Below are 25,102 nucleotides of genomic sequence, written 5' to 3' on the forward strand. Positions count from 1 at the left end.
GCTAAGCGGAAGCTGAACCGGAAGCGGTTGAGTTTCTTCTTCGACTGGAGCAATTTCTTCTTCGTGGTTGGAGGCCGCCGCCTAACGCGTAGTGCCACGTTGATGGAGCCCAGTGGGGACGTGGTAAGCCGAGTCGAGTGTGAGCTCAGCGGCTACCGGTAGCTACGTGAAGCCGCCGTCTTGTTTTCTTTTCCTGGGTGGGGGGCGGCATTAGTCGTTTGAACCCAACCATAAGAATTTAAACGAGTGGAGCAAAAAAAAAACAAAAAACGCTGCTTGACCTTTTCATTTTTTCCCATTCACTGTGTACCTGCGCGTATATGTGACAAGGAGCAAAAAGAAAAGCAAGGTAAGCTATTGATCAGCTGTCAGCGCACCGCTAATCCTCCTTATTAAAATTTAAAACGCTTAAAGTATTTTTTTGTTCAGCATGTTATGTTAATTCATGACTCTATCTGGAGATGCGAATGTGAAAGTGCTTGTGTGTGTGTGCCAAAAGTCATTTTAGGTTAATTGAAGACAAATTCAAATTTAGCGTCTTCAATTGACTTAAGTTGACTTTTGGCAAGCGGAGCAGCACTTTAGTGCAAAATTGGGCTTCACCAAGTTTCCTGAAACTGGGAGCGACTTTTTTTATTTGCAGATGTTTGCTACACACTTATGAAATGACAATTTTCTTCATGCTACCTTTAGTCATGACCTTATTGTATTATTATGAGTAATTAATGAATTATACAGATAATTCAACGTGCAAAACTTAAATCTACGGCAATGTTGACAAATGGCTTCAACTGTTCCCGGTGGTAAAATTGTAGTCACTCCTGGCTATGATGTGTTAAAAGCCTTCAATTAAATTCCGTTTTTTTTCTGCAGAAACATCCTCTGATACTCAAAACTGTAGAAGTGAAATCTCAGTCCACAGACCTGAACCCCATTGAGAACATGTGGACTGAAATCAAGAGGAAAGCACTATAGAATTTGTGCAAAGGATTGTGGAAAATATGCTGTCTTAAGCACGTTTTTAAACCAAATATGTTTTTATAGGCCAATTTAGCTTTTTTTTTTTTAGATTTGAATATATTATAACATTTTGCATATTCATGTTGAGTGTTTATTTTATTCACCATGTGAATTGTCTTGCAGGCTTCACATGTTTTATGACTTTACTGCAACTCTTTGTGCTGGTGCACTTTGTCATGCATTATCTTAGGAGCAATCAAGGGTCAGTAGCTGGAGTAGCTGGAATTAGTAGCTGGAGCAAAGTAGTATTTATTTTTTTTCAGGATGAAACTGAAAGAGATCAACCGTACGGCCATCCAGACCTGGAGTCCGGCCCAGCAGCACCCCATCTACCTGGCAACAGGTGCGAGCTCGGCGTTTACCAGCAAAAATCTTCTGTCGCGCTTGTCAGATGATGACATATTTCATATTTGGATTTTTTTCAGGCACCTCGGCCCAACAGCTGGATGCCTCCTTCAGCACCAATGCCTCCCTGGAGCTCTTTGAGCTGGACTTGTCTGACCCATCTCTGGACATGAAGTCATGCGGAAGCTTCTCTTCATCTCACAGGTACCAGAAAAAAATATATATATTTTTTGGACGCAATTTTGTTCTCTCGGCACGACCATCGACCAATGAGAGCAGGAGTTGTAATCTACTCCTGCCCTCATGGTCGCGCCGGGAGCCAATCACGTGTCTTGTTGGAGTGCCCATCTCCCTCATGAAACTCAAAGGATAACAGTAGAATTACTTTATAAGGTTTAGCCATTTAAGATTTAAGTAAATATTCGTACTCCAGTAATATTTGTCTTAAGTATGTAAAGTAAAATTAGTTTTAGCATTTAAAAAATTCTGGCGTTTTTTTTATTATTATTATTATTGTGTGAAATTTACGATAAAATTAAATGATAATTTGTTGGCCAAGCGGTTAGCACGTGTGATTCACATTTGAGGCGTTCTGAGTTTGAATTTCAAGTGACGTTTGCGTGTTTTCGGACAACTGCGGGTTAACCCTAACATGTCGTTTGTCTTCTTTACCTCCCCATGCCTCAGGTACCACAAGCTGGTCTGGGGTCCATGCAGAGAGGACGCTCAAGGTCACCCGGCCGGCTTGGTCATCGGCGGGGGCGAGAACGGCAACGTCATTCTGTACGACGCCGCCAAGATCACGTCCGGCGAGAGCGACGGCGCGGTGGTGGCCGAGAGCGAGCGGCACACGGGGCCCGTCAGAGGCCTGGACGTCAATCCCTTCCAGGTGGGCCACCTCTCTCTCTCTCCCGTCTCTCCACGCGCTCGCTCGCTCGCTCTTCATCTTCTTCTTCTGTGGTGCAGCCTAACCTCTTTGCATCCGGCGGGAACGAATCGGAAATTTACATCTGGGACATAAACAACTTTGAGTCCCCCATGACGCCAGGGCCAAAAACACAGGTACGATGATAAAGTTTTTTTTTCCAAGAAAAAAAACATAATAGGTTCACTAAATTACCACAACGGCAGTGTTTACCTAAACAATACAATTTCTAAATACAGTTTTTTTTTCTGTTTTTGTTTTTTTATTTGTGGGTGTCAGTCTTTTTTTATAAGACAATTGAATACAGTTTTTTTTCACAGTATTTTAAGGTGTCAAGTCTATTTTTGGGGGTAATTTTATTTGTAATGACATTTATTTTCAGCTCATTTTAAAATAAAAAAAAATCTTAAAAAAGGTAATTATTTTTAAAACATTAAATCTATTTTAATGTTTACATTTAATGCTGTATTTTTCCGAGGTTCTTATTGACAGATTTTTTTTTTCAAGTATTAGGGTTAGCGTGGTCTAAAATAGTGGGCATTGAATTATTATTATTTACTTATTTTTACTTTGAGCGAATTCTACAACGCAATGCCATGATAATTAAATACACGTTTGTCTAAAAATAAATACTGTACTGTACTTTAACTGATAATGGTGAGTATTTGTGTGTTGACAGCCAGTGGAGGACATCGGCTGCGTGTCGTGGAACAGGCAGGTCCAGCACATTTTGGCCTCGGCCAGCCCGAGCGGTCGCGCGTCCGTATGGGACCTGCGCAAGAACGACCTCATTATCAAAGTCAGCGACCACAGTAACAGAGTACGTACCACGCATAAACAAAAAAATGGTCTCAATCGCGTTTGCTTGTCAAATTTGTCGCCTCCTTCTCTGCGGTGTTCCTCAAGGGTCAATCCCGGGGCCCATGAGAAAATACGTCTCGAGCGAGTGTTTTCGTTTGTAGATGCATTGCTCCGGGTTGGCATGGAACCCAGAGGTGGCCACACAACTGGTGCTGGCTTCCGAGGACGATCGCATGCCCGTCATCCAGATGTGGGATTTGAGATTCGCTACGTCCCCGCTCAAGATTCTTGAGAATCACACCAGGTGTGAGATTCCTATAAAACTTCATTGAAATAATACTATCAGCGGTTGCATTTTAAAAGCCATTCATGTTAAAAAAAATACAGTTTGTGTGAGTCTTTAGTTTTATTTTATAGTTGTGAAAATAACACATAATTGTATTTACAATCTGAATTGATTTTTCATAAAAGTGTGGCGTTCATTGTTATTCATTTGCAAAGCTAACTACGATTTAAAGTTCTACGGGTTTTCAACTGACTGGCGCCATCTTTTCCTTTGGCAGAGGCGTCCTGGCCATCGCTTGGAGCGCGGCCGATCCCGAGCTGCTCCTCAGCTGCGGCAAAGACAGCAGGATCCTATGCTGGAATCCAAATACGGGCGAGGTAACCGAGTTACCTTATTTTTTTTTTCTTTCTTTGTTTTTTAATTCCCGATTGCGCCCCCTGCCTTCTACCCATCAGGTTCTGTACGAGCTTCCCGCCGGTAGCCAGTGGTGCTTTGACGTGCAGTGGTGCCCCAGAAACCCGGCGGTGCTGTCGGCCGCCCGCTTCGACGGACACATCGACGTCTACTCCATCATGGGCGGCGGCAGCCAGGCGCAGAACCAGCGGCGCGCTGACCAGGTTGTCACTCAACGGAAAATCTTTAGCTGAGTTTTCGGGATTCCTTCATGTCCTAACTGGCTTTCTTCATTTTACAGATCAGTAACTCCTTCGGCAACATGGATCCTTTCGGGACGGGCCAAACGTTGCCCCCGTTGCAGCTACCTCAGACGGCCGCCCCCGATGCAATCGTCAACCCCCTGAAAAAGCCTCCCAAGTGGATCCGCAGACCTGTTGGGGCATCGTTTGCTGTGAGTCTCTCATAAGAGTTGCGGAGGGGGCACGAGAGAAAGAGAGAGAGGGGAAAAGAGGGGCGAGAGAGAGAAGGAGTTCCGAAAGATCTATCTATCTACTATTTTTCGTTGTGGTGCAGTTTGGCGGAAAGCTGGTATCCCTGGAGAACTGTCCGCCAAGCGCTCAGCAGCCCGCCGGCCCCCGCCTGGTTCACGTCAGCCAGGTGGTGACTGAGACCAGCTTCTTGACGCGCTCGGAGCAGCTCCAGGCCACGCTGAGCGCGGGCACCTTCCAGGAATTCTGCCAGGATAAGATCCGAGCGGCGCAGGACCCCTTTGAAGCAACCGTCTGGTCTTTCCTCAAGGTATGCCAATTTCATTGTTTTCACTCCGCGTGCCGACTTTGATTCACGCCCTTGTTTTCCAGGCCAACTTTGAAAGTGACATTCGCGCTAAATTCTTGGAGCTTCTGGGCTTCAACAAAGATGAGGTGGCTGCTAAGGTGAGACCCGCCTGCAATAGGTGAAAATATGCCATATATATATATATATATATATATATATATATAAAAGCAATATTTACTTATGTTAGCTTAATGCAATTGTGTAATGTAAAATGCCATAGACAGGCTATTATTTTAGCTTAATGCAATTGTGTAATATAAAATGCCATAGACAGGCTAACAGAAATTAGTATCATGGAGTGTAAAAGACCATGAAATTAATTTGAGTGTTTACACACGACCGTGTTGGCAGATCTCCGCCGCACTGGAAGGAAGTCCTGCTGATGCCCCGCTAGTGGACGCAGCGACGGCTCTGGCCAGCGCGCAGCTTGACAATCCGGAGGCGGCGTTCGACTTGATCGCCACGGCAAACGTGAATGCGGGCGCAGCGCCGGAGAGCCAGGAGGAAGTGGAAGAGGAGGTCAACAAGGAGGAGGAAGAGGAGGAGGAGGAGATTTCCTTGGAGGAGGTATCCCTTGATCAGAGCAAAAGTAACTAGGTTGTGTATTTATATATTTACAAAATTGAAATGGGAATATTTATGATGTCATCAATTAGAGTATTATTTTGAAAAGTTTTGCAATATGGGGAGTCCAGGCTAAGTCAATCGGAAAGGCTTGCAAATGTCATAAGTTGTCTGCCAGCGCCACCCGGTGGTTTTGGGGTGTGAACACCAAAATTTCTTTTGCGTCACGTTTTTCAGTTACCATTGAAAGGATTAATGCAAAAAGCGGGGGAAATGCATGATAAAACATCGGGTTTTCATTATGTTCAAAATTGACAATATTTCCAAGTTTGAGTGGTAGTAAATGAGCCTGACATGGGCTAAATTTGACACCTAAAGGGTGTGCCTCTCGATCTCCCGTTTGCAAGCATTTAGAAAATATTGCAGAGTCATGAAAGGACACTCTTTTCCTTTTTTTCAGGAGGTGCCACTGGACAAGGCGGAAGAGCCCGAAACTCCCGTCCAGGTCAAGGAGACACCTCAGGCTCCTGCAGAGGGCGTCGACCTCAGCATCAGTAAAGGTAATCACGCCGGATTTTTATTTATGGATGAAAATCGATGGAACCATGAAATACTGTACTTGGGGCTGAAAAAATATTTCACAGAGGTTGTTTGTTTTTATGACTTGCTTTAGTTTTTATTTCCGCAATCAAGACCGTCTCCTGTCTTCAATTTTTAACGTCAACGTTATTATTTGAATTATCGCGTTTGCATTTTGTATTTTACTCCTCTTTTTTGTGTGCGCAGACACAGACGGTCTGATCACGCAGGCCCTTCTAACGGGCGACTTCGAGGCGGCCGTGGAGCTCTGTCTCCAGGACGACCGCGTGGCCGACAGCATCATTCTCGCCGTCGCCGGTGGCGCCGACCTCCTGGAGAAGACCCAAAAGAAATATTTCCGCAAAACACGTAGCAAGATCACCAAAGTGAGTCTTGGGTTTTTAGATTTTATTAGCTACATCGCCGAAAGCGAAGCCTTGCTAACAAGCTAGCTTTTATGCAATATATTGTTTTTATACATTTAGAATACAAAAAAAAAATCACAGCTAGCTAGCTAGCTAGCTAGTTCATAATACACATTTGTTGCACAAAATTACATTTTCGTGTGAACTACATTTGAGTTAAAATACTAAGATAACTGAAGCAGTTTCTTTTACCAGCCTCTGTTTTTAAAAGCTAGCTGTACACAATTATTGCATTATACTGCATTTTTTTTAAACATATAATAAGGAAATTGTCAACCTAACAAGCTAGGCTGGATAAGTTCCTTTTTTAAAAACACAGAATTTAATAAGCAAATTGTCAACCGAAGTTTTGTTCCTACATTTGTTTTCAAACCCTAACCCAAAATTTCAAGTGAACTTGAAGCGATTAGCTTAGAAGGGCTAAAGCTGTTAAAGCTAGCATGAACAAACGGCTTCCAGAATACAATCCCTGAGCTTTTTTAAAAAAAATATTTTAAAGGCTAATGATTTGTTCTTACCTTGTTTTTACAGTTTGATTTTTATTCATCAGACAATTAAAACTTCAAGGTAACTTTTAAAGAGATGTTCTTTTACCAGCCATAGTTCAAAACGCTCTACATCATTATTGCTAACAAAATAGCCGGCCCGATCCCGTGTTTTTCTTAAATTTGTATTTTAAAAACCAAATAGTCATTCTGACTTTTCAAATTTGTGAGATAAAAATATACTTTGTTAAAAAAAGCACTTTGGCAAAATTTGAACTATGAATTGATTAGCTTTGACGATCTCCAATTATCAAAGCTAGCAAGGACAAATTGCTAACAAGATATAACTCCTGAACCTAGCTTTTGTTTTCATGAGAATTATGCAACAAAATGTCTCCGTTTAACCAAGTTTCTCGTAAACTTCAAACCTACAGAAATGTTTCTTGTACTTGTTCCTGTAGCTAATCAGCGCGGTGGTGAACCAAGACTGGCGCGACGTTCTGAATACCTGCGACCTGCACAACTGGAAGGAGGCCTTGGCGGCCGTCATGACTTACGCCAAGCCGGACGAATTTTCTTCATTGTGCGGTAAGCTGAGCGCCGAATTTGGCGCCGTCGCCTCGTAAGGCAAAAGTCGGGGATGAGTCTACGGTCCGCTTTCTCGACTCACTCACTCACGCGACCGCCGCCGTGTCTGCCAGACCTCCTCGGCGTCCGCCTGGAGGCGTCGGGCGAGCCCGCTCTGCGAGCTCACGCCTGTCTGTGTTACATCTGCGCCGGCAACGTGGACAAACTGGTGGCGTGCTGGAACGCGGCCGGCCGGCGACACCGCCCGCTATCGCTGCAGGTACGCTCGGCAGATTTTCCACCAGGCGTCCTCGCCAATGCGTTTTATGTTTCCGTAACATTTGGTCCCCATCCTCCACGCAGGACCTGATCGAGAAAGTGGTGGTGCTGCGACGGGCCGTGGAGCTAACGCGACGCTCGGGACTGGACGCCAACGTGGGCGTTCTGCTGGCTGAGGAGATGGGGCGCTACGCCGGTCTTTTGGCCTCGCAGGGCAGCTTGTCCACAGCCATCAGTTACCTGCCGGACGGGACGGGACAGGTGGGCTGGCGTCTCGGCGCAAGGAAGGATGGAGTTAGCTCGGAAAGCTAGCCAGAGCTGCTAATGATCAACCCTTGTGGGATTATGTTACAAATGATGGAATTTCCTGTGTTTTTTTTCTGATATCAGAAAAGAATCAATGGAAAAAGAAACACTAGGGAGCTGAAATTTCCAGCAGACGATTAAAACGTACAATTTAAAAATGCAACGATTCTGACATTTCTATGCGATCGCAGCTGGACGTGCGAGATTTTGTGCACAAAAATAATAACTGTCCAAATTTTGGACCATATAGAACCTTTATAATTCCATTTTTTGCGATGCATTTTAATAGGATGTATCGCATTGATTTTCCTGCGGTTTTTGCATAATTCAGTTGAGCCGTGGTCAAACTATGTCAGCAAACAGCAAATTCTTTGTTGACTTGTGTTTCACCCCAAGACAGTAGGTGGCGGTAGAGACCAGTTAAAGAGTTTCCAATTATATGTCCCACTTGTGCGCAGAGATAAAATTCTATCTGGACACTTAAGCCAAAATTTAAAGCGTGAGATGTGTTTTCACGAGCCACAGCTCAGTAAGCTAACGCTACGCAAGGGTTGCTAACAAGATGGCCTCCCAGATGTTTTATTTTTAGATGAAACCCCGCAGATTTACATTTGTTCTAGCTTCTCTGAGACAAAACTACCTTTTAAATACACTCAAGCTAAAATGTAAGGTAACTATTAAGACATTTAGTTTGACGCCACAGCTCAAAATGCTAACGCTAGTTTACGATTGCTAATAAATTGGCTTGTTTGAGGAACTTTTTTCGCACAATTTCAAGGAATTATATTCCCTCACTTGTTTTTACAACATTTCCTTTGGTATGGACTTTTTAGTTAGGTCCACCATGTCAGGAAAAACTGTCAATTGATGCTCTGATTTAAAGTACGCTAACGTGTTCATTTGCCCGCCAGGTGTCCGTGCAGCAGCTCCGCGAGCGTCTCAGTCGGGCTCTGGGTCAGCAGGCGGGTCCGGTCCAGACCCCCAGAGCTCAGGCTCAGCCCCGACACGCCTTCACCCCGGTCCAGCCTGCCACCCCCGCTGCACCGGTGCAAACACCCGCCCCCATCCCGGCTCAGCAGCAGTATTACCAGCCTGTAAGTTCCGCCACGGACCCAACATCCTTGGCCCGATTACCGATTTGAGAAAAAAAAAAAATGTTTCGCCCAGGTGAGGTCTGCCTCCACTGTCACCTCGTGGAGTAACCAGACGCCGACGGCCCTGCCTAACGTCCCCCCTCCTCTGCAAATGGGTCCTCCCGCCGAGCAACAGCAGGTACCCCCTTCTAATCCCAAAAACAAAATCTAAGGCCCTCCCCTAAAGCTATGATAACAAATCCTAAAAACAATGTCACCTTAATAAACTTTCGATCATCAACTTTCTAACATCTAATCCTATATAGTCAAGCGGTTCTCAAAAAATGGGGTACCATTTGGTCTACTTCAAGGTCTCAAAAAAAAATGATTTAATGCTTTTGCATGCTGGTGTCGACGGCATATGCATATTATATGCAATATTGATGACAGGAACAGAGTCGTTTTCTTTTCAAACTAAGAGCAGATTAATTGGAAAATGAAAACGACGTGTATATTGCGCTGAAAAAAAAACAAAACAAGCTTTCGTACTCGTCCGAGCGAAATTTCCTCTCATTTCCCGGCAGGCCGAGGCCCCAAAGCCCGCGTTCGGAATCCCGCCGGCCGTTTCGGCCCCCGCCGGCTCCGCCTACATGTACTCCCAGCAATACCAGAGTAAGTGCTTATTTCGAGAGCGAAAAAGTATGGTTGAATGAAGACGCCAAGATGTTTGCGTCTTTTTAAAAGTGGCAAACATCTCCCGGCGGGAAATGTTTGACGCGCTGGCATGCCACGCCGACTTCCCGTTTCCCCACTAACAGCATCTTGTGGAATGTCAGGCCAGCCCCAGGTCCAGCACTTCCCGCCCGGGACCTATGGGCCTCTGGGCTACTCCGAGCCCCCTTACCCCCCTCAGCCGGCCGGCTTCCTGGCGCGGTGCCTGCCCTCCTCTTCCTCTTCCGCCGCTCCTCCTCTTTCTCCCGCCTCCTCTTTCCAGCACGGCGTGCCGGGCTCCCCCGGGTCCTACGTCCCGCCGCCGGCGCCGGGCGGAGTCTCAGGTACAAAGTTTGAGCTCGAGCGGAACCCGGACCCCCACGGAACAGGTGCGAGAAATGTCCGCCACGCCCTTTAACGGCCCCGCCTCTTTTTCTGCGTGTCACTTCCTCTGGCCTTTTCTGCCATAACCTTTTTAAAAATCGCCTTTGATTTGGATTATTACCAATTTACTAATTTACCACACTGCACTCAATGGATGCTATCTCTTCTTTTTCATCGCAGTCAATTTATGCACGGGGCAAATAATTTCATGACTTTGGGCTGTTTTTGCGGTAGTTGATCACGGGCGATAACCATTGACGTAATCATCCGTCATTTGATGACACGATAACAAATCTGTTGAGATGTTTCCGGACCGTTCCATTTGGTTTGCTTGTCCAGGGCCCCAGAACGGTTGGAATGATCCGCCGGCTTTGAGCAGAACTTCCAAAAAGAAGGTGCCTCCTTTTTCTTGGAATTTCAACTCTTTATTCCTCTGTAACCCATATAAAAATTTCCAACCCCCCCCCCCCCCCCCCCATAGATCCCAGACAACTACACCCCGCCCGCCCCAATCACAGCTCCAATCATGGCTCCCCTGGGCGCGGACCCTCAAGCCCAGCCCGTGGGCTCCGGAGTTCCCCAGGGCTCCGTCCCGGGTCCTCATGGGGTTTTCCCGCCGCAGACGCTCAACCCGAGCATACCCGCTGAGGGCGCACCTGGGGGACCCACTGGCGATGCCATACAGGTGGGTATCATTTTTTTTTTTTTTTTTGGGTGGCGGAATATTGAGCCAAATCTGCGTCCAGCCTGTGCAGTCGCTTCCTCCCGAGAAGATCGCCAAGAAGCCCATCCCAGAGGAGCACCTGGTCCTCAAGACCACCTTCGAGGGCCTAATCCAGAAGTGCTTGGCTGTCGCTAGCGACCCGGTCAGTCAGCCCAGACGGCTTTGGTTTTGCAGCTTCCTTTACTTCTTCCTTCCTGTTTTATTCTTCTTTTTCGTCTTTCATCTTCCTTTTCCTTCTTTGTTCTTCTTTCCTCTCTTGTCTTCTTTCTTTTCTTCTTTCTTTTTCTTCCTCTTTCTTCCTCCATCTTCATTCTTCTTCCTTATTGCTTCTTTTTTCTTTTTTCCGTCTTCCTTTATCTTTCTTCTTCCTTATTGCTGCTTCTTTTTTTCTACTTCCTTTATTCCTCCTTTGCTGTTTTTCCTCATGTTCCTTCTTCTTTTTCTTTATATTTCAGCTTGATTTTTTTCCCTATTCATCTTCCATCCTTCCTTTTCTTCCTTCTTTCTTCTTTTTTCCTTCATCTTTTTCTTTCTTCTTCCTTATTTGCTCCTTTTTCTCCTTTCCTTCTTTTTTATTCTTTCTGTCTTTTTTTGTTCTTTCTTCTGTATTTTTCTTCTTCCTTTATGGTCTTCCCTCCTTCCTTTTCTTCCTTCATTCTTCTCCCGTTTTTTGTCATCTTCCTCCCCGCTGCTGCATCAAATAAGATGAGTTTCCCGATGTAACGCTGAACCGTTTTACCGAAATGCTTTCGCCGGACCTTCGGCGATGTAATTGGAGCATTTTTGAGGGCTTTTGGCATCTCGGTGGACGTCAGCGTGTTGACGTTAGCTTTCCTCTGCTCATTATTGTCAACCGTCCCAGCAAACTCGGAGGAAGCTGGACGACGCCAACAAGCGTCTGGAGGCGCTCTACGACAAACTCCGGGAGCAGACGGTGAGTTTGCGGGCAATCGCCGAAGCGGAACGCCGCGTTAACTTCTTCATCGCTCTTGATTTTTTTTTTTTTTTTGTTCGCACAGCTTTCTCCCGCCATCGTGGGAGGTCTGCACAACATGGCGCGCAGCATCGAGGCCCGCGCCTACGCCGACGGCCTGGGCATCCACACGCACATCGTCAGCAGCAGCAACTTCAGCGAGACCTCGGCCTTCATGCCCGTCCTCAAGGTGGTTCTGACGCAGGCCAACAAGCTGGGCGTATGAACCCATCGCGTGGTACCAGGTGCCGCCAATCAAGGGCTTTTTTTTTTTTTTTTTTTTTAATCTCCACTACCAATCACGCTGATTGCTTTTGAAATCGACTTTATACAAAGAAACCCAATGGATGGTTTTTAATGATGGGGGAGAAAAAAAAGGGAACATTCGGGATGCGGCAGTAGAACCAGGCTGATTTTTATTGACTTTTTTTCAATGTTTTCACGTCCGCGTTATGGCTTACATGAAGCTTTTTGAGCAGCCAATCACTTTTTTTTCCCCCTCCTTCCATCCCTTCACCGCTGCCTTACTGGACCAAGTTTTAGCACAGCAATGCAATCATATTTTAATGTAACATACTTGTTTGTCCTGTAATAGGCTTTATTTTTTATTGAAACTTTTTTTTTCATAAGGAAAAAAAAAAAACAATGATTTCAGTGCGTCTAGAAAATTTCATAGCACTTCACTTTAACCATATTCCCAAGTAAAATTCATGCTTTAAAAAATTTTGTACAAAAATCGCCTATTTTTCCAAGTTATCATGGGGGTATTGTCCGTGGAATTTAAAAAATATTTATTTCAAAACAATTTAAAAAAAAAAAGACTAGTGCATCCAGAAAATATTCACACTTCACTTGCTTTTTTTTCCCAAATTCACACGTTAAATTGTTAAAAAAAACAACCTTTTTTTAAGTTAATATTGGGATGATATGTCTTAAATATTGGAAAAAAATATTTTAGTGCACTCATAAACTTTCAACATTTTTTTTAATTCATTAAATTTTGTAAAAAAAAAAAAAAAAAAAAAAAAAAAAAAGTCATATCAAAGCCATATCCCAAAATGATTTAAAATCACATTCTACATTCGTGTTAACTTCTTTTTTTTTTTTCCCCTGCTGTAGATGGAGCACATGCAATATTTTCAATATATTTATTTACAAACTGACTGCAAGATTCATACGCTCACCGTGCTCTTCATTAACAATGAATACCCGATTTAATAATCACTAGGAACAAAGTAATCAATAGGATGGCACGTTTATTGTAAATAAGACTTCAGTGGGGGCAAATGACATAAACACAGCATGGAGGTTGACAGTTATTTTTTATTTTTTTTTAAGTATACTTGATTTTCCGTTAAGCTCTGCCCGTCACTTCCAGCTGTCCGAAGGACGTGATGACCTTATAGTGCGCCGTTTCCTCTTCCGTCAGTTCGGTGTTCCCCGGCCGCATCACCACCACCGCGTTGACGCCGGCGTCCTCTGCCGCTTTGGCCTCTGAAATCACGCACTTGTTACTTTTACTCCTTGATTGGCTATCTCGCCACGTTTAGTTCGCTTCAAGAAATAAACGCCTCGTATTTTTCCACCGCTCAGGAAAAATAAACCTCGGTGCTTTACTATGTACGTTTTTTGCAGCGTAGACTTGGAAATGTGACAATAACGGTTCTGCATAAAAAAAAAATCGGATTTGTCAGCGTCAATTGGAAATAAAAACGCCTTACCTCAAATAATCTTCAAATAGCCCACCCGCTTTAATCCATCCCATGTCTAAAATTAATTTCTGGGTGCTGCTTGAATTAATAAACGCCTTACCTCAAAGAGCTTTAAAAAGTTAGACCCTATATGCATGTTTCCTCAAACGGTATCATGTCTAAATTGCCGGAATAAATATGCGCCTCACCTCAAATAAACACCTCCATTTACCCTCAAGAAAATATGATGGTGCTTTATAATATCATGTGCATGGCTTATCAAAAATCCAGCACCTGTAGAGCAGGTGTGCCTGATATTTATGATGGAAATTCAAGTTCTAGTGAAAGAAACTTCTTTTTGTTTTTTTTCATGCACATATTCAATCAAATGCGCTTTCATAAAAACTGGGTGCCATAAACGCCTCCCCTCAAGTAGACAAAGTTATGCTGTATTTCCTCTACTAGATCCCGTGTTTTGACTGATGGGTGTTTCATCCGCTTGAATAAATAAACATGGCGCCTTGCATCAACGTCTACTTGCTCTTTGCTGGAATTCCACACCCCAGTTGATACCGTATCTCAATCGCCGGGTGTTAAAATAAACCGTTGTTTAATTCTAGACGATAAAATTATTATTAAAAGAGACAAAAATTGAGTCTCCAACCTCGCGTGACGTCCGTCAGGAAGGTGATCTCGCCGGGCGGGCAGCCGATCCTCTCTGCGATTCGTTGGTAGCTTTTGGCGTCCACTTTGGCGCCGACGGCCGTATCAAAATGACCGTCGAATAACTGGGGAAGGAAATGACAGTAGTAAGAATCTCGGTTCACAGCATTTCTGGAGATATGCGCAAATTTAATTTGAGAATTTTTACTCCCATAACAAGAATTGTACATTTTCAAATTAAGATCAAATCAATTGAAACGTGAAGCTAGTGAATGCTAAATTGCTATTGTAACGCCTTTACAAAATCTATGACTTTTAGTCAGTCTAGCTTTATTAATAGACAATCAGAAATGAATAATAAAGATGATTTGGGAGAAAATTGAAGGTTTGTACATTTTCAAATTAAGATCAAATCAATTGAAACGTGAAGCTAGTGAATGCTAAATTGCTATTGTAACGCCTTTACAAAATCTATGACTTTTAGTCAGTCTAGCTTTATTAATAGACAATCAGAAATGAATAATAAAGATGATTTGGGAGAAAATTGAAGGTTTGTACATTTTCAAATTAAGATCAAATCAATTGAAACGTGAAGCTAGTGAATGCTAAATTGCTATTGTAACGCCTTTACAAAATCTATGACTTTTAGTCAGTCTAGCTTTATTAATAGACAATCAGAAATGAATAATAAAGATGATTTTGGAGAAAATTGAAGGTTTGTACATTTTCAAATTAAGATCAAATCAATTGAAACGTGATGCGAGTGAATGCTAAATTGCTATTGTAACGCCTTTGCGAAATCTATGACTTTTAGTCAGTCTAGCTTTATTAATAGACAATCAGAAATGAATAATAAAGATGATTTTGGAGAAAATTGAAGGTGCACCTTATAGTGCAGAAAACAACCCCAAAATTCAAAACCAAAATGGCTGACTTTAGGAGTCTTCTCATGGGTTCCCTCATGTCAAGCGAATTCCAGAGTTCCTCTCACATCTAAAACGTCGCCCTCTACGGAATGCGTGAAAAGGAGTTTTTGGGCTTCCACGCTTCCCGACGAGTAGATGAAGACCTTGAGGCCGTTCCCTCGCCACCTTCTGATGGACGCCGTCACGTCCTGGTAGATCCTGCGTGCGAAATCACCCGGCATCGGGATCGGTAGAAACAACCGAGAAGGTGAAAAGAAAAATAAGGAGCGGGATTTGCTCCATTCGAGGAATGCACTTACTCGCCTTTGATCGTGCCCGAGGCGTAGGCCGCTCGCCACATGTGACCCTGGAGCCGCTTGAGCGCCGTGGATTTGCGGTCGGCCGCCATCTGCCACAGGACGTCGTCCACCACCTCCCGGATGGCTTTCTCCTCGTCCGTGTGCACCGTCTGGTCCACGGCGTGGACGGGACACGCCCGGTTTTGCCTCATGTCCTCTTCGATCTGTCCGCGGGGGTCCGTCGAAATGATTAGACGCGGGAACCGCAAAATCAACTCATTCGATCCCAAAGACGTATTTTTACGTATCAAGTTTCTTCGATCTAAGATTCTCTTTCAGACACTTTATATATTTGTCCATCTTCCTATGTATTTATACCAAAAATAAATAGCTATTTTGAGATCATCTTTCACACTAATGTTTAGAAATAAATCTGAAATTTAATAGCCAGGATCGAATGCCTTCATCCTGTTTAGATAAATAAATACAACTTTGGGACTGAATGAGTTAAAAACGTTAAGATTTTTCATCAAGCAAAGGAATACACGAAAGAGTGCGCTGCTTGGCGTTAAAACACGCCGCCAAAATGTGGCGAGAAGGTCAGACGACGTTTCAAAATAAAACCTAAGAGCAAATAATGATTGGACACAAATGCCCGGAATGCTTTTATTTTGAAGTTCTTTCTTGACACGCAAGTCAGCTGCAACTAAAAAAATGAACCAGCGGAACAAATGTGACGCTCATCTTTAAATTTGCATGATAATTTCTTCATTTTCTTGCAGCCTCCGCATCAAAATGGAAAATTTGGCATTATTTTATGACGAGTTTTCACAAAATCTCGTCTCGGGAACTCGTCTGGTGGGATTTGTATCTCTTCTAAGACCCTAGATTTTACGTTTTATATTAAAAAAAAATAATAAGTCACTTGCTTTGAGAGCATTTTTCCCATTTGATAAAATAATGAGTCTGACCTGTTTTTTCAGGAGATGCACGTCTTGTTTGCACTCGTCTTCCTCCCAGTGAGCAGACAGGTAGTCTTCAAGATGCTCCCGTATGTATGGAAACAAAATATCCTGCAGTAACACAGAATTATTCAGCTTGACCCCGAGAACCGATCAAATTCTCAATCGAGTCTGCAGTTCCCTTTGACTCGATTGCATTTCCAATGAGTGTCAACGACATTTTTATGTTTCGCTCGTTTGCTCTTTTCACCAAATCTCACCTTTACAAAAGTGATTGGAGTGGTTGTGCCCTCTATATCCAGCAAAATAGCGGCGGTGCGAACAGGAATCGCCACAGTGGCCATTATTGATTATTAACAGCTAAGCTAGCGTTAGCCTAGTTAGCTTAACCTAGCCGGCCGGTCGCTCGGTGTGTATGTGACGCGCGCCGGTCGTCCAAATCTTTCGATTGTTTTTGGAAATATGCTCAAAGATTCTTTAAAAAATAAAAATTCTGCAGGGTGGTCTTATACTTAATTAGCATGCTAGCATTACTAGCATGGTTTTGCAGCTAAACGTCGGCTGGGCACGTTTATCGACGATTAACGCGTCCTCCAAGCCAGCTGGTGGCGCTGTGCTGCAGTATGTTTGGCCAACGTGCCAAGCGCCGTTCAAGAGAAGAAGGCGTGGGTGAAACAGGAGAAGCGCCGCCAAGTAAATAAACGACCAGAATTACGATTTTTAACTAATTGGGCAACTCGTCAACCCGCCCCGCGGGCAAACTCAAGCGTAGGCTCCAAATTTTGAGGCTAACTCCCCAACTAGCCTCGCAGTGAGCGCCAAGAATTTTAGCTAGCTTAGCTTAGCATCGCCTCACTGACGCAACGCCAACTACACGCCAAAAAAATAGCCGAAAAAAGAAGCATGTCGGACGACTGCGAGTTCAGCGAAGACGTGGGAATCATGAGGATGGAGGAGGACGGGGATGCGTACACCGACGACCCCATGACGGCCGCGGCGGCAGACGACAGCGGCCTGGCCGGGGGCGAGGCCGAGGGGGCGAGGATCGACGCCAGTAAAAACGAGGAGGATGAAGGGTAAAACTTGAATATAAATATGCACGTCAACGACATGTTTTTCGTCCTTTCAAAAGTTTGAATTTAGTTTAAGGCTGTGAGTGTAGCATGATTGTAAAACTTGGAATCTATGAATTATCAAAAAAGAGAAGAGGCAGAGAAGGTCCCCAATTATTCACATTTAATCGTCGTTCACAGTGCATCTATGCTTGCCCCATGACAATTTAGGTTTGGAGATTCAGTGTTAAGCCATTCAAGTTTAGCATCAAGTTACCATACTTCCCTGAGATGGTCCTGTACTTTTGTTTTCACGATTTAGTACGAAATGATCAACTAAAATTTGTTTTATTGTGTCAAGTTAACATCATCTGGGAGCGATCTAACATTTCAAAGTAATCTTGTATGAGTCTCCCATTTCTTGGCAGCAAAGAAGACAAAAACTAGCAAATGGGAACATTTTAAAAAGTGTTTTAGTTTTCAGTGTGTTTTAAATCCCTTTTAATCAACATAATTTGCCTGGATGGATCAGAAAAGTATTCCTCCTCAGCTTTCATATGACCGCTGAATTAAATCATTTTAAATGCGGTGCATGTGCAAGCTTGCGCGCCTAATAATGTGCTTTGTGAATGCATAAAAGCATATCAAAAGCATATCATCATAATGGTCCCGTTTCCAACAGGAAGGTGTTTGTCGGCGGCCTCAGCTGGGACACGACCAAGAAGGACCTGAAAGATTACTTCTCCAAGTTCGGGGAGGTTATCGACTGCACTCTGAAGCTGGACCCCATGACCGGCCGCTCCAGGGGATTCGGCTTTGTGCTCTTCAAGGAGCCCGCAAGTGTTGACAAGGTAAACAGCGTTGCTTTGTTCCTCTCAGCAAGCGCATAAAGCCTTTGGATTATTTTATGGATGTTCTTTTGAAAAAAAAATGACTGATACCAGAGCACCGATACAATGAATGCATTTGATACATAACTTTCCTCTGAAAAATAGTCACAGATTGTTTTTAAGACGGAGCTATATATCCTGGTATTGCAGTTTTACTTTATATGGCAGGTTTACAAAATTCTATTCTTGTAATTTCTACTTTGATTGGCCACAAGCAGGCGGCTTTTATCGGATTTGTATTGATAACTTGCAAATTAGATTAGAATAGAAGAGTTTAAAAGACTTTTGTCGCCATTGTGCACATAATATAAATCATGATAATACAACTAGTATTGGTACACATTGAACAACTTTACAGATTTGGAAACTGATCACTATTTAATAATAATTTTAGGGATAATATACATCTTTATTGGGAAATTCAAACCAAATATTCAGTCATGATAATCATTAGATCTTAAAACAAAAAGTAGAAGCATAAACAACTGCAAAAATACTTCTCTCAAATTTCATCAGAAATGTTTAAAATTGCATGTATATGATTTAATTTCAAACAGAAATGAAAGTTGCAGGGTCAGAAGAATTTTGATATGAACTCATTTAGTGCCAAGTGTTTTCAGACACTCCTAATATTTAGGGGGACAAAAAAACACTAAACGATTCCCTAGGATTGAATGTCTGGAGTCTGCAAAGAGGTAAAAATATGTCTTTGGGTTTGAATGAGTTAAAATTCAAATTGCGGTCTTCAGATTATTAACTCTTTCGGATGAGAATGCTCGTCTCTTAAAATAGTAATAACAATAATTAATAGTAAAATTCTTATTGAATGTTATTTTCTGGAGGGTAGCTTAAACATTTGACTAACGCTTACGTAATTAAGCCAATTGAACACTGCAGTGCTAACTGTGGCCATTGGATGGCAGTGTTTCCGCACTTAGAACACAGCTATGACACACATGCAATTCAAAGTAAGGAATGTAAGTCAATCTTTCATATGATAGCACCCATATTTACATAGACATAGCACACAATATTCTGTTGGCCTTGAAAAATGAGTGAAAATACAAAACATACCGGCCTTCTTTCTTTTCCGATAACGCTCGGCACTGAAAGAGTTAAAAAGGTAACTGTCGTTGTCGATAATCAGCCTAGTACGTATGTTCTTAGTCGACGAATGTCTCGCTCTCCCGTGCCACTTTTGGCCTACTTGATCTTATTTCCTCGGCCAGGTGACCACGCAGAAGGAGCATAAACTCAACGGGAAGGTCATCGACCCCAAAAAAGCCAAAGCCATGAAGAGCAAGGAGCCCGTCAAGAAGATCTTCGTGGGCGGCCTCTCTCCCGACACTCCCGAGGACAAAGTCCGAGAGTACTTTGCCACCTTCGGAGAGGTTTGCATTTTTTTTGTGTTGGGCCGCTGCTATTAAATGAATTAATTGTTTCTGAAATACACCTGCAACATACTTGACCAGGTGGAGGCCGTGGAGCTACCCATGGAGCCCAAAACCAACAAAAGGAGAGGCTTCTGCTTCATAACCTTCAAGGAGGAGGAACCAGTCAAGACCATCATGGAGAAGAAGTACCACAACATCGGCCTGAGCAAGGTAAAGGTTTTAAATCGCACGCGTATGGCCTGAAATGAAGAAAGCCAACAAATCTGGGGGTTCTGCGCAGTGTGAAGTGAAGGTGGCCATGTCCAAGGAGCAGTACCAGCAGCAGCAGTACTGGGGGGGCAGAGGAGGCTACTCGCCCAGGTCTCGAGGAAGGGGAGCCGGTGAGTCCCAAAATTATCAATGTAACGTGTCAGAACTGTTCCGAAACAATAGTATTTACAAATAAATATTGAACACAAAGCATCCTGCTCTGGGGTTACAGTACAGTTAACTTAATTATTAATAAATGTTCGTCCACAAAAAAATTATCAACGTTTCAGACCTCTTCTCCTAAGGGAAAAAAAAATGCTTTTAACAAATATTTGTCCACAGTAAAATACTCATCTTAAAGCGTCCTCTTTTGGGATCATCGTAGAGATGCGCTCGCAAAAATAAATCATTAACTCGACAGGTAACGAGAGGTGGCACATGCATGACAAGTTGGGTCCGAGCATTCTCACTCACTGAACATAGAATTTGTTTTTTGAAGTCATATTTTCCTGAAACGATTATTTCAAAAATGATTTTCAAAAGATTTTCACGTTTTTTTTGTTTTCTTTAAACTCCGGAGCCGTTCCTTCACGCGCCCCCGTTTGAGAAGCGCCGATCCACATGTTTTGCTGCACCTTTTGTGTTCACACAGCCAGTTTTGTCCACCGGCGCGCAGGATGCTCCCGAAAAGTGTTGCTGAGGTTGCGCGTGTGATGATTGCAGGTCCCGGTCCCAATTGGAACCAGGGTTACGGCAACTACTGGAATCAAGGCTACGGCGGCTACGGCAATCAAGGCTACGGCGGATACGGCGGCTACGATTACTCCGGTTACGGCAACTATTACGGATACGGTGGCGACAGTAGTAAGTCCATGTGTGAAGATTTCTGTAGACCGTTTGAACGAGCGAGATCGTATTTCTATTGAGGGTTGGGTTTAGGGGGGGGGGGGGGGGGGGGGGGGTAGGCGGGGGGTTTGGGTCCCTCGGGACAAAACATGAATATGATGTATTGTATTGTCTGTTACAATACAGTATCGATACATCCACATCAAATATCAATATTGTCTCTGTCACTATTGTCAATCTCTAATGTCAACACTGCATCTAAACATGTTTTATTAACATTGTGAGTGTATTTCTGTTTTTTTTTTTTGTTTTTGTTTTTTTTGTGTACTAAATATGAAAGGAAAGTTTTTATGGGATTTCCCTCCTTTTGTTTCATATACAGGTGCATCTCAATAAATTAGAATATTGTAGAAAAGGTTATTTCACTAGTTGAATTCCAAAAATTACTAAAACACAAGTCAAATTCCTGCCTAATTTATATATCTATATATATATAGATAGATTAAAAAAAAAAAAAAGACATGTTTGATTGTGTCATTCTAATTTCTTGAGATGGTGAATCTGAGCTTTTTGTTAGCTGCAATAATTATCCAAATCATCAAATTTAATAAAATCCTGAAATATTACACTCTTGTGTGTAGTCAGTCTATATGAGTTGCACTTTTTGAATTGAGCCGCTGAAAGAAACGGAATTTTCCGCTGGTTGAGATGCACCTGTATATCGTGACGTTTCGTGTAGCCGTCGTTGCCGCATCATATTCAGCTTTGCAAAAAAAACTGCGCTAAAACAATCAAGTAGCCTTCGCTTTGCCCTCTTGCACATTTTTATTGATTGATTTTTGATCAAAATGGAAAAAAAAAAAGCATCACACCCAAAACAAAATGGCCACCCTCAGCACTCTCAATGTTAGCATTCACCACCTGATAACATTTTTTACAGCAATGTGTTTGACCCGCTCACATTACTAGCGCACGGAAACACTAATTGAGTGACACCGCCAACTACTGGCCTGGCATGCACATTACAGTTTTTCTTTTTCCCCTGAAGGTGTTTTTTTTTTTTTTTTTTTTAATCTAAATGTTGCATAGCGCCATTTTGGTGGAAAAAATAAACTATTTTAACTACAGAAACATTAAAGAATTTGGAGTGTTTATGCTTGAAAGAGCTAATTACAATGAAATTAACTCATTCAACAAAGAAACGTCTCATTTAGTTTTTCTTTTCCTATGATTTTTTGCAGAGAACCTCCATTTTGAGGAAAAACTGCAAAAAAAAATAAAATCATAGTATACATTTGTTTTATTCTATATCCATGCTTCAGAACAGTGAATTTCATAGAAAATAAACCGTTTTATTTTCATCCCTTTCTTGCTCCGCTGTAAAATTTGCATTTTCAACTCCCATTGGCCCGTACACACATTATTTTACCTCCTCTACAGGTGACGTTTTTTCAAAAAAAAAAAAAAAAAAAGAATCTTCATTAGCCAGCCAAATGACGCTTTCACTTATATTTTTGGTGGGCCCATAATGCACGTGTCTGGGATGCCGACAGATGCTTTTCTCACAAAGGGGCGTGGCCAGTGAGTATTGGGTATTAATATTGCTTGCCCATTTCAAACCCAAGTGTAGTACTAACTTCCTTTTCCGATATTCATATCACACAACTCAGAAAAAGTTGGGATTGTTAAGCTATAGTCATCCAAAAATTTCACCACAAATCCGCAAAATATTTTGCATGATTACACAGCAGAATGTGCCTTTGAGTTGCTGGTATTATTGGTGTCCACTTGGGGTCGCCATTTTCATATGCCATACTCAAAGATTTTTTGACTTTGAGTGTTTGTGGCTTTAAAAGGCGTGGCCTGTCTGGTGAGTGACGTGGGAGTCGAGTCAGCGAATGAGATTGTAGCATTGGCTGTTGTGAGTTCAAGTTAGCGGCTAGCTGCTGTGCAGACTCCCAACTTATTTCTACATGATTATTTTTTAGTAATTAAATTATTTTATATTTTATAATTTATTACAGTACAATCTAGGACTGCACAACTGTGGCCAAAATAATAATCACGATTATTTTAGTCAATATTGAAATCACGGTTATTCATCATGTTTTTTTATTCATCATGTTTTTATCGTCTTTTTATTGCTCTTTATTTAAACAAGAAATATATAAAAAAGGCTTCAAGGCTTGATACTTACAAATAATAATAAACTAAAAGAAATAAGTTATAATTTAAAGAAATTCACAGCTAACACTTGCTCTGAGTGCAAACCAATGAAAAAAATGAAGCTTACTTACAACCAAGCAAATGATTTACTTCAAAGAAAATTTGACTCCATTAGCAGTCAAAATGTCTTTTTCGGTCATTTCAAACTAAAATTTTTTCAAATTTATTCCAATAATTTTGGGTCTCAATTGACAGCTAGCACAGTATATCTTAGGAATTGGGTGAGAAACTCAACGCCATTTCACACTGGTAAATGATATATTAGGGTGAGAAAAACAGGCTTTTGTGGAAAAACATTGCCACCTGGTGGTAGGATGACAAAGTGCTTGATTTGACACGAGCCGGCTTTTTAAATGTTAATTGCGTAGCCTTAGTTCAATGTAACACCGGCTAAAGAAATTGGTGCATATAAAGTTTTGTTTACAAATCGCATGTTTAATCTGTTGTGCTGCTTGTTTCAGTTTCATTATTATTATTACTATTATTTTTGTGGTTGTGTGTTCTCATTTCTAGATCCGCCGGCCGGCTACGGCAAATCGCCGCGGCGCCCCGTTCACAGCAACAGTTACAGACCGTACTAAAACGCTGGGGGTGCCCTCAAAGGACACAAGCAGGTACGTCCTCTCTAACGTGTCCTCACGTCCCCGTAAGACATAAAAAGTAGTCGTGTTGATTAACTGTTTGCGAATATTATGTTGTAATTTATACATTTTCCTTTTTGGTAACATAGAGGCTACACGGAGGCGAATAATTTTAACACCTTGCGGCCTCCTTTGCACCTTTTTGTTTTTGCTCTTCTGTTTTTTTTAACTGTAAAGTTAACAGGTAAAGCACTACTACTACTACTGCAGTAATGGATGTACAGTTCACGGAAAAAGCGGGAAAAAAAAACAGGAAGTGTGTTGTCTCTCCTAACTCTGACATACCTTGTTTGTACCTGCCAGCGGAGCTTCCTTGCAGGCCGTCAGCTGACTCCAGATACTCTCAGGGCCCGCTCAATGCGGACCGGGTACGAGACGCTTACGCTCTCGCTTGCTGCCGTTTGGTATGGTCTCACAACATCCTGTATATCAACTCAAAATGAAAACAAAACAATGGGAATGCCACCTTGGCCTTTTTTACAAACTTTTTTTTTTGAGTTGTTTGAGAGTATGTACAGCGGTGCCATGGGATACGAGCGAGCGAGCGGTCGTTTCCGTTTCATTTCGGCTAACTGGTCTGTTTAGCCGAATGCTAACAATGTAAAACGCAAGCCAATGAAAAGAACGTGCCGTGCTGTGAACCTTGAACCCATTGATATTTGAGCACAAAGGTGCAGCAACACGTGTTGACAGACAATCTAACTATATGAACCTTGAGCCAATAGATATTTGAGCACAAAGGTGAAGCAACACATATAGACAGGAAATTTAACTATATGAACCTTGAGCCAATTGATATTTGAGCACAACGGTGCAGCAACACATATAGACAGACAATCTAACTATATGAACCTTGAGCCAATTGATATTTGAGCACAACGGTGCAGCAACACATATAGACAGACAATTTAACTATATGAACCTCGGCCCAATTGATATTTGAGCACAACGGTGCAGCAACACATATAGACAGACAATTTAACTATATGAACCTCGGCCCAATTGATATTTGAGCACAACGGTGCAGCAACACATATAGACAGACAATTTAACTATATGAACCTCGGCCCAATTGATATTTGAGCACAACGGTGCAGCAACACATATAGACAGACAATTTAACTATATGAACCTCGGCCCAATTGATATTTGAGCACAACGGTGCAGCAACACATATAGACAGACAATTTAACTATATGAACCTCGGCCCAATTGATATTTGAGCACAACGGTGCAGCAACACATGTAGACAATCTAAGTTGCTTTCTGTTTCAATTAATTTTCTCTTGATTTGAAAAGATTCCTGTCACGTCTTTGAAACCATGGTGCACACCCTTTGCGTATGTACTAGACACACATTTTTGCTAATTTTGTAAAAGCTTTTAAAGTCGTCATATTTAACGCAACAAAATGATATGGTCTGTCTTTGTAGGCTGCGAAGTGACAATGACACTTTAACTGGTCTCTACCGCCACCTACTGTCCTGAAGTGAAACACAAGTCAACAAAGAATTTTCTGTTTGCTGATGTAGTTTGACGGCCACCCAACAGAATGTTGCAAAAATTGCCCGAAAATCAATGCAATAAGTCCTATTAAAATGCATC

At 42.4% G+C, this 25,102-nt stretch overlaps 3 protein-coding genes across 7 annotated transcripts in view; 2 read left to right on the forward strand and 1 right to left on the reverse strand.

Annotated features, from left to right (window-relative positions):
* Window positions 1-103: 103 nt before the first annotated feature.
* On the forward strand, window positions 104-13,897 carry sec31a (SEC31 homolog A, COPII coat complex component). 5 transcript variants are annotated; one of them, XM_088434255.1, is made up of 27 exons: window positions 104-349; window positions 1,284-1,363; window positions 1,446-1,569; window positions 2,053-2,254; window positions 2,332-2,427; window positions 2,970-3,110; window positions 3,253-3,395; window positions 3,655-3,754; window positions 3,833-3,994; window positions 4,072-4,224; window positions 4,347-4,571; window positions 4,634-4,708; window positions 4,962-5,177; window positions 5,635-5,734; window positions 5,961-6,139; window positions 7,125-7,251; window positions 7,365-7,510; window positions 7,594-7,770; window positions 8,727-8,909; window positions 8,983-9,087; window positions 9,473-9,560; window positions 9,707-9,988; window positions 10,323-10,378; window positions 10,465-10,668; window positions 10,730-10,849; window positions 11,570-11,641; window positions 11,727-13,897. In XM_088434255.1, exons 2-27 carry the CDS (start codon window positions 1,285-1,287, stop codon window positions 11,904-11,906), a joined length of 3,735 nt encoding a protein of 1,244 aa, XP_088290381.1. In that variant the 5' UTR covers window positions 104-349; window position 1,284; the 3' UTR covers window positions 11,907-13,897. The 5 variants fall into 5 exon arrangements, with proteins under 5 accessions (XP_088290381.1, XP_088290383.1, XP_088290382.1 ...); XM_088434257.1 differs by having other exon boundaries at window positions 9,707-9,943; XM_088434256.1 differs by having other exon boundaries at window positions 9,725-9,988.
* On the reverse strand, window positions 12,920-17,261 carry enoph1 (enolase-phosphatase 1). Its single transcript, XM_088434261.1, has 6 exons — window positions 16,461-17,261; window positions 16,210-16,311; window positions 15,260-15,462; window positions 15,026-15,158; window positions 14,036-14,159; window positions 12,920-13,174 (listed from the first exon to the last, which is right to left on the reverse strand). The coding sequence occupies exons 1-6, from the start codon at window positions 16,542-16,544 to the stop codon at window positions 13,035-13,037; spliced, it is 786 nt and encodes a 261-aa protein (XP_088290387.1). The 5' UTR covers window positions 16,545-17,261; the 3' UTR covers window positions 12,920-13,034.
* The window catches only part of LOC148411954 (heterogeneous nuclear ribonucleoprotein D0-like), a 9,301-nt gene continuing 1,008 nt past the window's right edge, over window positions 16,810-25,102 (forward strand). The window contains exons 1-7 of the mRNA XM_088434260.1: window positions 16,810-17,276; window positions 17,935-18,103; window positions 19,372-19,533; window positions 19,615-19,746; window positions 19,817-19,916; window positions 20,509-20,649; window positions 23,371-25,102. The exon at window positions 23,371-25,102 is cut by the window's right edge and continues 1,008 nt beyond it. Coding sequence (XP_088290386.1) covers window positions 17,104-17,276; window positions 17,935-18,103; window positions 19,372-19,533; window positions 19,615-19,746; window positions 19,817-19,916; window positions 20,509-20,649; window positions 23,371-23,438 — 945 coding nt within the window. The 5' untranslated portion in view covers window positions 16,810-17,103 and the 3' untranslated portion in view covers window positions 23,439-25,102. The remainder of the gene's footprint in view (window positions 17,277-17,934; window positions 18,104-19,371; window positions 19,534-19,614; window positions 19,747-19,816; window positions 19,917-20,508; window positions 20,650-23,370) is intronic.

This window comes from Hippichthys cyanospilos, chromosome 15 (assembly GCF_059441005.1).
Source record: "Hippichthys cyanospilos isolate Australia breed blue-spotted pipefish chromosome 15, RoL_Hcya_1.0, whole genome shotgun sequence".
NCBI lineage: Eukaryota > Metazoa > Chordata > Actinopteri > Syngnathiformes > Syngnathidae > Hippichthys > Hippichthys cyanospilos.